Genomic DNA, 12,500 nt, shown 5'->3' with positions numbered 1-12,500 from the left:
GCAACCACAATTAAAGTACAACAAGTCAGTGGAGGTAGCAGCCACCATCAGAGAAAGCTTCGCAAACCTTAGCATGACCAACGGCTTTAGAGGGAAAGAGAGAGGCAGAGGAGAAGAAGAGCAGAAGTTGGACAGGTGAACAGCAATTACAGCCACCGCTGAATGCCAGCGAGAGGAAAGAGAGTAACATTCTCTGACTGGGTTTACTTGGTGAAAGTCGGAAGGTATGTGTGTGCTGGAATCTGTGGACTTAAAGTGAAGGTATTCTGCCAGGATGGTGTTGTTGTGTTTATTACTGCTTGTGTTTTGATTTTTTTTTTTTTTAATGAACTGATTAGTCAGTGTGTGAAAAAAGCCATATTAAGCAGATTAGTCTTCTGAGGCATTTGTAAGGAATACAGCAATCACCGGCACTGTAATGTCACAGATGTGAGGGAGTTTTTTTGGTACCGAATGAACAGCTATGCATTCACACACCTGTTTGTACACACAAACATACATACAGAGAGAGATACATAATAGGCAGTATAGCCATAATGAAGAATAATTTTGAAACTAATGTGTGGCTCTAATATTCATGAAGTGTGAAGTTCCTGCTATCATCATCTTTGGAAACATTTTTTAAAATGATTCTTTTTCATGGACTAAAGTGACTAAAGATGCTTTCAAGGTTTGTATCAGCAACAGAGATTGCACATAAACTGTCAGAACTGGCTCTTATTTCCTTTTGATTGTTAGTTATGCTTTTTTCGGGTGCAAGTGGGCAGAGGTGAGAGGGTACGTGGCGAGTGGCATGAATAGAGTAATGGCTGGAAGAAGTTGGTGACTTTATAGACAAAATATCAGTCCGTGCCCTTGCTTTGATGAATGACCAAATCTTGGTAACCTGATGTAGTCCACATAGGGATGCTGACAGGCTGCTTCATTTTTGTTTGTTGTGTGTTGTTGGCATAATTTGTAGGTTATTGGGAGCTGTGGACACAGTGCTGAGTTACCACCTGCTTTTCAAACCGGTTTTCTCTATTGAGTGAAACTCCTAAAGAAACCTGCCACCAGTGACAATAGCAGCAATTATATCATCAAATCACTTCTACAGCTTGAGTGGGCAGATGATAAACTTTCATTCAGTTAGAACTCATTCCAAAGCCTTGTCTTTAGTGTTTCATATCCAAGTTTTATTCAACTCTAATATGAATTTGTATCAACTTCAGTTGTAAAAAAAGAATTTTTAATTTTCATCTGGACACAAAACAGTAGCCTTTGTCCTGTGTGTTTATAAACTTACTCACTGTTTTAATTACACTTCAATGTACACCACAGCTATTGAGTTTCACATTGTTGTGTGCCTGTACCACAGATAAAAATTGAAATGGCGGATAGTATTAACAATGGTCTGTAATGAAAATGTCAGTCTCCTCCTTCTAATTCGTGCTCAAATGCAACAATCAAACCAGAATGGTGGTTCCAAAATAGTCCTTGTTGATCTCCTGTGGACCTTCAGTATCACCAACCTGAGGGCGCTGTGGGGACTCTTCAAGGTGAAAGGTCAGTCAGTGGGTACGGTCCATGGTGTTCTCATTGGGAGGATGCAACTCCTGCACACACTGACGAACAGAGAAGTCAGTCGGCGGGCAAAATGTCACTGCGCTAGATGAATAAAGGCACACACTTACTGCAAACATCAGAGTAGAGGAGTCACTTGCTGGTCAAAATGTCACTGTGCAGCTCAGATGAAACAAAATGAAGTCAGCACGTGTGCACGTACACACACACACACACACACACACACACACACACACACACACACACACACACACACGCTAAAAACAGTATTTCCTTCTGATGCTGTTTGTGAAATTCAACATAAATTTCTCATTTCTTTCTGTTCTGTTTTGGGGTTTATGTGTCTCCTGGATAGCCTTAAGGAAATCAGCCTGTTTATAGTCTTTGGGGTGGATTTATTATGTAAAAAAATAATACAACTGGGTGGAAATAAATGTTGTGACATTGCATAGGCTTATCAAAAAGATAGCAATTCTGATGTCTGTCGTAATCAATGTTAAAGGTTATCCAAAAGAATGCGTATCCAACACAGCGTTTTATTTGGTGATCTAAAATCAATTGCTAATTATGACACTACTTTAACAACATTTAGCCTAGTAGGATAAAATGTGATGACATTTCATAACCCAAAGGTTAGCTTTCTGCAAAAACATTTTTCTGTGCTATTCAACACCCTAACTTGGGAAAAGGGAAGGTGCTTGTGTAGCTCTTTTTCATGCAAGTCAGTACCTGTATAGTGAGAATTTTCACTTGATCAAGAATTAAACTTTACCTTTTGAATGTCAAAGTCTTTGCTTATAAGTGGTGAGGAATAGAATTGCAAGGCATGAATTGTAGTTATAGTGTGTGTGTCTGTCTGTCTATCTACTTTATCTATCTATCTATCTATCTATCTATCTATCTATCTATCTATCTATCTATCTATCTATCTATCTATCTATCTGTCTGTCTGTCTGTCTGTCTGTCTGTCTGTCTGTCTGTCTGTCTGTCTGTCTATCTATCTACTATATCTATCTGTGTGTCTATCTATCTATCTATCTGTCTGTCTATCTATCTATTTATCTATCTATCTATCTATCTATCTATCTGTCTGTCTATCTATCTATTTATCTATCTATCTATCTATCTATCTATCTATCTATCTATCTATCTATCTATCTATCTATCTATCTATCTATCTATCTATCTATCTATCTATCTATCTATCTATCTATCTATCTACTGTGTCTATATATATGTGTGTGTGTGTGTGTGTGTGTGTGTGTGTGTGTGTGTGTGTGTGTGTGTGTGTGTGTGTGTGTGTGTGTATGTGTGTGTGTGTATATAGATATATATATAGATATATAGATGTATATGTATGTTTGTATATATATGATTGAGAGAGAGAGAGAGAGAGAGAGAGAGAGAGAGAGAGAGAGAGAGAGAGAGAGAGAGAGAGGCGTGTCATTAATCTGCTATTACAGTGTGTCAAATAGAAGCTTTTTTTTTTTTTCTGACTTTGAAATTTGTTTCACCCATTCCTTCGGGCCTGAATGAGCCTCCTTGCCCAAGCTTAAAATGCAAAACAGCAACAGGATTTCACTCCAAAAATGTCTCTAGCCTACGGCCAATAATGTGTGTTTGTGTTGAGTGTCTGTGTGTCTGTCTAACTCAGCATGTGTCACCACTGAGAGCAATAAACCTCCAGAAGAGGTAGACAGCAGCGGGACACTCTGTGGGTGTCCTCACCTTTGTCTATTGGTGTATTTTTGTGTACTATGTACTGTATGTGCCCAATAGTTTGGCTCTGTCAGAACAATGTATTTAAACAGCTGGCAAGAAGGAAAGTTTTACACTTAAAGTTTCTGAACTCTATTGAGAGGAAAATGGTTTTATTTTACTTTCTGATCTCACCTCCTGTCATGCTTACTTTTTTTGTTTGTCATTAAATATGCATGCACATGCACTCACACACACATTAAAGATCACTGGCTACAATTAAAATGACTGAGGACTCAAACACTTATTTGTCATTGAGGGCAAGGCCATCATCCATGTCACTGGCTTTTAGTTCTTTTGATTGGTGTTCCCTTGAGGTTAAATGTCAATAAATGGAGGGATGAGACATATGCTATCTGTAGGTCGCCTCAACATGTTTTGGAAATACTCTTAACTGTTGGATGGTGATTTTAATTTGCGATTTGTCTTTCATTTCTAGAGCCTGGGCTCGGCTGACCGGAAGGAGCATCAGCAAAAAAAGTAAGTTTTTATTTTTATTGGAAAACGTCTAAAGATACCAAAACATGGATGAAAGTCAGTGGCTCCCAGAGACTTCACTTACTTTCTCTTTCTTGTCATGACATATTATTATAACATTCTCCATAGTAATTTGTCTCATCAGACAAATGTTGTCATGAATGGATTCAATGGCTGATTGACATTATTAGAACAGCCGATAATGTCGTTTTTGTAAAGAAAACTGCTGAGCAGCTCGTGTTAAGGTCAATTTTTAAAGAAACTGACAGTTGTTTCAGTTGTGTTGTAATATTTCAAGACATCTATTATTTGTGATTCATACTCTGAACATTTTTACTCTGATACTGCTAACCACAAGTCTTTTGTTTAGCAGGTATCAATATAATAAGATAAATATTGCTGGATTAGCATTATTGCAGGAGAAGATTTATATCCCAATATATTTACTGGTGTTTTGTTTCACGACGAACCTTTCTATTTATGATTCACCACCATCCAGTTTGCCTGTTACTGCTCATTGCAGTCATACTAGTCATCAAGCTAAATTAGCTGTATATTGTAGTTTCCTAGCAACCGCGGCCACGGACAGACTAACCTTTGCAGCACAACCTTTCTCCATCTGTTCCATTCGTTCAAAAGTGCAGCTTCACAGGTCTCTGCATTTGAATAGTTTACAAGTGATTCTTGAAAAGGCTGTGAAGCTGTCGATCTGTGTTTTTCTCTCCAGACATATAATATACTTCACTTTGCCTAATTAGGAAATTAACTCATTACTCCCTGCACTCTTTAAGGTTTGAATAGAAGCTTTGGAGAGTCTAACCGTTGTTTTTCCCTGTGTTCCCTTTTATTGTGTATACCTATAAAAGCGTCTGACATCGTAAAGCTATCTCGGGCAGCTTGTTATTTTTGAAACAATTTATTCTTTATCTTTGCACAAGCAGGCTCAGGTGTCAAAATGTGTTTTCTCAAATAAAACAGATTTTCGGCTGTGCGTTTCAACGGTCCATGCATGGTTTCACAGCAACAGGCATTTGCCATATACACATGGAATTTTATTTTTCACTCTTTGTGAAATTTCTGCGAGGGATATCTCTAACACAACCAGAATATTAGTCAGGTCTAACAAAGACACTGGAAGCCAAGGAGGAATGGTTTGCCATTCCACATTTGCACATTTTGTTCGGGCTAGCCCGCTTTTCCTACTGTGAACCGGCATTTTTAAAATAACTATTGATAGTGGGATGTACATTACATGAGTGATGTAAGTGTTTCTGTTTTATCCAATGTGTTGAATGCTGGCACTGCTGCACCTAACAGGAGACATTTCAATAAACGTAGCTGTATGTGTGAACCAGTAGAACCATCGTGATTATGTGTCACTTAAAGAAAATTCTTCTCCAAAGAAGAGGGAAGAAGAGGAGTTATCTGCTCACATTGCCGGGAATAAATGCAGAATAAATAATTAGTGTTTGTGTGTGTGTGGTGTTTGTCTTACTGGGTGAGTTCTAGTCTTCTGCTGTGTCACAAATAATTTCCTAATTTCCTTTCTTTCATTCATTCTGTCTTTTGTTCCTGAATCAGGAATTAACTTGTTTCTCTTATTGCTTATGATGAAATATTTCTGAACTCTGGCTCATCATTACTCCAGATGGAACAGATCTCCCATTCCTTTATCTTGAACCAGTCTTTTTTTTTTTCAGGCCTTAGTAGGTGATTACTGGATTATTTAAAAGTGGTTCTATGTACTCCACAAGGTTTATTACCAGGTGTGCAAGTAGGTTTCAAGTTATCCCCTTATTATTTTATCACCAAAGTCAGGGATTCCAAAGATGCAAAGAAAGTTATGTTCCTTAGCAAGGAGGCATGGATGAACTGCCAAATAGCACTTACTGGGTAATAAATAAGTTCTTATTTTGGCGCCTATTTTACTGAATATGTCTCAATACATTTTAATCACAATGGCTTTAGAAATTTTATGGAGCATCTACTGTATATTCAAATTGTTGTTTTTGTTATGTTCCCACCAATGGGGGCATGTAGGGTTACACTGGCCCCTCGAAACATCTGTCTGTATGTCTATAAATCCTTATTTTTACATTTTGGGTCATTTGAAATTATGCTATTTTAGTGTTTGCTCACATTCCAATGATAGAGACAGGAACACATCAGAGTGTATTTGGGGCCAGCAGTAGGTCTTGGACTGGAAGTCACTGGTTCGAGACATGGGTGGGCCAAAATATGCTCACCTCCTGAGCACTGCCTAGGTGCCCTTGAGCAAGGCACCAGCCCCCTACAAGCTGCTCATTTGGGGTGCACCAAGATAGAGCTGCCTGTCACTCTGCCTCCCACTGTGTATACATTGCATGCCTACAGGCCCCGTGTGTGTGTGTGTGTGTGTGTGTGTGTGTGTGTGTGTGTGTGTGTGTGTGTGTGTGTGTGTGTGTGTGTGTGTGTGTGTGTGTGTGTGTGTGTGTGTGTGTGTGTGTGTGTGTGTGTGAGTGTGTGTGTGTTTGGTTCAGGGGCCTGCACACACACACACACATACTTATGCATGTTCAACATTTATCATAAAAAAGAGTGAAAAGATAATTTGTAGACGTTGATGTTGAAAAGATTATGCTTTTTTCATGGTGTAAGGTATTTTTGGTACAGATGTCAGGGAAGAGCAAACAAAATGGAACTTATTTTTTCATATTAGCCATGTCAGTTTTTTCTTATGGAGGTGACATAGGTGAAACCTATTGGTAATTTACATTATTACTGATAGCATTTGGATTATGGTTTAATTTTCCTAATGGTGGATTCAGTCATTTGTTCTTGACCTATGCAAAACTCCATAGAACAAAAGATTGCACATCAGCACCATTGAAGTATTTTTTCTCTCTCTCTCTGATGACACAGGAATGCTTATCTGTGCAACTTCAGGTTTACTCTTCTTGGTTCATTTCCTAAAGGTCAGAGTGAACAAGAAGCAGCCTAGAAATACAATCCAGCACCACACCTAGCAATTCTAACTCCACTTGTGAGGGTACCTAGAATTTAGTAGGTTAAGTTGACTTCGTGTTATTCTATTCTTGCTTTTTTAATCACTTGGAACAAAGCAGGGAGAAGAGAACAGAAAATTACATATAAAATGAAGACCCACCGCATTACTCTATCTCATTCCTCAGTAGTACAATCCAAGGCAAATTCTAGCAGAAAGATAATAAGGACTGAGGGTTCCCAATGTCTGGCCAACATTTCACCTCTTTTTTTCCCCAGGCTTTTGAAATCCTAGTGTAAATACATATTGAGGAGTATATACAGTAGTGGTAATGGTGGTGAGAGAGAGAGCTAAGTAAGCGGGCTGAAGGTTGCTGCCACTGGCTTATGATCTGACCGTGGGACTATTTGTACATTTGATCTAGTGGCCGTGTGGGCACATAAACACAATCATCCATGGACACAAACACACATATAACAACATCACATAGAAACACTCGACACAGTCCTCTGACCACATTGGGTGAGTAAATTTCCAGAAAAATGTATTTCTATTATGTTGCTCAATAACCATCTTTACCAAATATTTCTTTCCAGTTTATAACCACTCATCAAAATGTGATCAGCTCTCCCAAAAACATCTCAAGATGCTCGATGCTCACAGTTAACCGGCCAACAATTGTACAAATAGCATTTGAGGATTACATTGCATTTAACACAAACAAGGCAGCTAAGCCTTTCAAACGCAATCACACTTTTCTCACCAGGTAAATCTTTCAGTATGGAACTCCACTTCAAATTAAACACTGAGGCTTCTTATTTGAAACCATATACAATCCAGTTCAGTGCATTATATTGTTAAATTCCCTTGAAAAGAACCACATCCATTGTAGAACAACTAAGACAGAGAACAGCGTGAAATACCTCTGCCTCTCCTCACAAATGAGAAAGTCTAACAGAGAGTTAACAATACCTTCGGGACTCCATTGTAACCTTAACCTCGGAGAACTGTTCTGGCACTCCTCGGAACCCATCTGGTCAGAAATATCGGGTTATGTTTGCACTCCTAACACAAAGAAATATTATTTCAGTTAAGTAGTCGTTAAATAGAATGAGTTTAACCCATGTCACATCATCTGTCTGAAATAATTGTTTTTGTATGTGTTTATGCGTTTACATGCTCCTATGCCCTCCACAAACTTTCCCCGCAAAATGCTTAACCTGATTGCCTGCTCAAAACTAAACCTCATATTGGTATCTGAAACTGTAATTTCAGATTTAACTGTAAATTAGACCTTAAAATTGTTCCTGGGAAGATGCTGGATTTGGAGGATTCCACTAAACTCTCTACCCTTAAGATGGACCTTTGGGTTTCACAAGTATGGAAATGCAAAACACACGTCTCGCTCCCTCCTCAAGGTTTCCTTCTCCTTTCCAGCATAAATAATCCCTTCAGTCTGCTGGCTAAACCCTGATTGGAATCTTGACGCCGCGTTCAATTGTGGGTTGATGGGGGAAAAGGGGGTGCCCCGAGTGTGTGTATGTGTGTGTGCGTGTGTGCGTGCGTGTGTGTGCGTGCATGTGTGTGTGTCTATATTTTAAACTATTTCAAGGCCATAAACATAATACCAGAGGGGAGTCCATCTATGTCAGGCCAGGCATCCTAAAACCATCGGTTTAGAGCGAAGGTTGGCAAACAGATCAACAAGCATGGACTCACATAAGCTCTGCAGACTCATTCACTTAAATGATAGCATATTTACTGCAAATTGCAAAGAGATGTGTAAATCTGGAATGCAATGCATCCCTTTCAGTTCTTCAGAAGCAGCGCACTATGTGTCAATACAAGGGACTGAGATTTGGCCCTACAAAACCTATGAACTTCTGCATCAGTTCTCTCTGTCCTGTGTCAGAAACCTTTATGAATTTGGAGCATGAGGTTCTTTGAGGAATTATTTGTGGGTTCCAAAAGGCATGCCTTATTGTGTACATCTTGTCTTGTTTGACTATAGTGATAAGACCCTTCTTCGTTCCCATGTACATCATTTTGTTACGAGATACCGTGTGGCAAGCTGACAAGTTCAAGAGTCAATGCCACTATGCACCTTGTCCTCAGTATGATAGCTATAAAACTAGTCCACATCAGTTTCCTTCAAATCCAATTCCCCTTATTATGACCCCTAACTTAAAGCATGTGGAAAGAGAACACTGTCCATGGTGTAGCTCGCTTTGCCCCATCTGTCTTAGTGGTATGCTATTACAGTTAGACTCTTTAATAGTTTGCTGGCTTGTCAGCTCAATTCAGAATTAATTTGACTGCATATCCATCATCAGTATATCTCAGTGTGTTGAGTCAGCCTTATGGCATACATCAAACACAAAGGGGAATACAAAGGGAATAGTATTAAACTCAACACCACAGGAAGCCAACCAAAGTGAAAAAAGACACTGAATTCCTAAATCATTTTTGTCTACTTGACAAATACTGGGCCAATTCTGTAGAAACAGGAAAGAAAGAGAGTTATCAAAAGGATGCATGAGACTATGTCAGCCTATAGGCTGTCAGGACATGGCTACATTGCTAGTCTCTCAGCTTGATATTGTAATTTTTCAAACTTGATTTTCTCTGTATATTACCTTCTTTCATGATGCTGTTATATTTAACACTTGACTAACCCACCACCACCCAGTCTTCAGTGATACATCAATTTCAACCTGTCATCAGCTGCATCAGTTGCTGCAGAGTCATCATCCCCCGCCACCACCATCATTGTCTGGACTTCAAGGGGATTTATCTTGTTGCTTATTGGGTAAGATACCCCTCGATAGTAAAATATACCCAAAGATTTTAAAATTCTACCTTCACTTGTCTCTCCTGAGTGAAATGAAAAAGAGAGGATGCATCAAGAATGACATTGGAAACATGAAAATGAAGGGATAATTTTAAAGCAGCTGAGATGGAAATACTGTATGTTTGCAGCAGTGGGTGGATGCGGAGTCCCTTTTTTGACACAGAGTGCTATAATTACATCTTTAGCATCTGAAGTTGAGATAATTATTTTTTGTCACAATAATGACATAGCTGCAAAATTCCTCTCGTCTCCTTCAGACTCATGTAGGTCCCAGGAAAATAGCATTCCTATCAACATATTTGGTTTGTGTGGACTTGTTTACAGAAATTATTTAATGATTTATTTTAACAAGCAACTCAAATTGACAGCATTGGGTATTACGCAACAGACTACTGTGATATTGCCTCTCACTTTGCTGCTTTTGCTACCAATGGTTTAATGAGCAATTAAAATAATGTAATCATTGTCATATAACAACTAAAGAAAAAGCTTGCTAACTTGAAGAAATATCGATGTTTTATTGGTGAGCCGACAGTATTAGTGAAATAAAAGCTTCTACCACGGATAGACACACACACACACACCAAACACACACACACACACACACACACACACACACACGCACAAATACACACACACAGGTTTGGATGGAGATGGTGAGTGAAAAACAAAGCTTTCTTTGATCGGATTTATTTACCAATGTTCATAGCTTGGCTGTGTGCTTTTATGATTGGACCACTGAAATCCTTTTTGTTTGTCTAATGAAACACATTGAGTGGTATGTCCTTAAAGTGTGTGTGTGTGTGTGTGTGTGTGTGTGTGTGTGTGTGTGTGTGTGTGTGTGTGTGTGTGTGTGTGTGTGTGTGTGTGTGTCTGTGTCTGTGTGTGTGTGTGTGTGTGTGTGTGTGTGTGTGCCCTTTCTACCAAGCCTTTGTACTTCCACCCTTTTTAGCATGAATCTGGTATATGGTTAGTCGCACACATTCTTTTTAGTATGTCAGAGTTCTATTGGCAAGGGTGAGAGGCTATGGTAGGAGACAGAGATGAAAGAAAAAGTAGTACTTTGTTTTCCAAAATAATTGTTTTAGTTGGGCAGCCATCGAGCGTAATTGTTGAAGTAGGGTCAGGTATGCATTGGTGCTGGATATGATTTACTTTAGTGTTTGTGCCTTAGTAATCTGAAATGAGACCTGCGGTTAAGCGCAGCTCAACCTCAGACAGACCACGTAATTGTGTAATGCATAATGTTCTGCTCGTTTCAGTAAGATCCATTCATAAACACGTCTCACACAAAATCCTCTCTATGACCTGAGAGACTACAGAAAACACTTGGTGTATTATTTCAGTTCAACCAAATATGCGTATATAATGTGTCAAATCATGCAGGAGGGAAGGAGCACAATAATATTAGCCTATAAAAAAGCATGGCTATAAATAATACATGTTAATAAATTACAATAGAACTTTACAAGTTACTAGTATTCACACTTATTATAGTAACACCTGCAGGCTAAAAATAAATAATCTCTACAAGGCAAATAAACTTTTCCCTGCTGCTAACGGTCCACTATCTTTGAACTTTGCTGTTGCAGCTAGAATTCCATGCAGTCTAAACTCTGTTTTCAAATAGCGGTGGGTTATTGAGGCTGTTAACGGGATCAGACTGAACAGATGATAGCTTTGCTTACTAGGAGCAGGAACAATTGGTTCCTTTGTAGAATTTGTTCTGTACATGAATAACTCCAAACATTTAATTGCTGCCATGGAAACAGAACAGAGTGAAAGGGACATTAGGTGAGTTGTTTGCAAGAAAGCAAGCCTTCAAAGTGACAGTGTACATGTGTGTCTCAAGGTTGGAGGTGTTTGTTTAGGTGTAGGTCAACACTTTTTCTATATCACCACATAAGCCATTCATCGCTGACAAAAGGACTGTTTTGCTACAGCATTGAGGAAGGTTAGCAATGCTCGGCAAAATCCTATTCTAAGTCAGCTTGTAATAGAGCAGTGGTGTCCTCTTGTATGGGATTGAAGAAATAAGATTTATTATTGGTCTTCTATTCACTTGGACTTAAGATGCCATGAAAAGGAGTCTTATAAGAAAAACAAAATCTAAATAACAAAGGGTCAGGATTATATTTTATGTATTAATAAAGAATGCATTATGCATCTATTTTTTTCATTTCAAAGTACTCAACAACATACCTTTAAAACCATTAATATTAGTTCACTTCGGCTGTAATGTCAGCATTCTAACAGTCTCACATTGCTAAACATTTTTATTAGACAATGTTTAACATCTATCCATATTGGTTCAGTGCGTTAGCATGCTAGGTTTTTGACAAATGTACCTAACTAAAATACCCACAAAGGGCGAGAATGCTGTTAGTTTCCAAAGTATTTGGTCATAAACAAATTTGAGATAGGGAAGATTTGCGGTTGAAGAAAATAAAATTGTTTGTTTCATCAAATTGTGTTAATTAGTATGTCAGAAAGCCATGGTGTCAGAAAATATCTGGCACTTATACTCTTCAAGAAGATTAAAATCAAAGGGCATCTGTCCGGAGAACCAGCAAAATATGTATTCAAGCCTGGAGTCCGGACATGGTGGTGGCTGATAACCCTGTTGAACAGAATGAATAGTGGAGTTGTACAATCTTTGAAGACTGGGTGGTGATGGGGTGGTGGTGGGTGTATAACAAACAGTAGAATGGAAGAGCTTAAGTACAGAGTCATATTTACAAAGACAGCAGTAAGACAAAAGATGTACAGTGCTATTAGATGGTAATGGACCATGATCACAGGAAAGTAGGATTAAGCATGCCTGAGAAATGTGAATAACTGAATAGTGTGAGAAATACATTATAGAGT

The 12,500-nt window shown here is 38.6% G+C and overlaps 1 protein-coding gene across 1 annotated transcript in view; it reads left to right on the top strand.

The window, feature by feature from the left end:
• ankfn1b (ankyrin repeat and fibronectin type III domain containing 1b) overlaps positions 1 to 12,500 on the top strand; it is a 107,979-nt gene that overhangs the window by 59,461 nt on the left and 36,018 nt on the right. The window contains exon 4 of the mRNA XM_068305467.1: positions 3,761 to 3,801. Within this exon, the coding sequence (XP_068161568.1) occupies positions 3,761 to 3,801 (41 nt within the window). The remainder of the gene's footprint in view (positions 1 to 3,760; positions 3,802 to 12,500) is intronic.

Source organism: Antennarius striatus, chromosome 21, assembly GCF_040054535.1.
Source record: "Antennarius striatus isolate MH-2024 chromosome 21, ASM4005453v1, whole genome shotgun sequence".
NCBI lineage: Eukaryota > Metazoa > Chordata > Actinopteri > Lophiiformes > Antennariidae > Antennarius > Antennarius striatus.
This window is presented reverse-complemented; position numbering and strand designations above follow the sequence as displayed.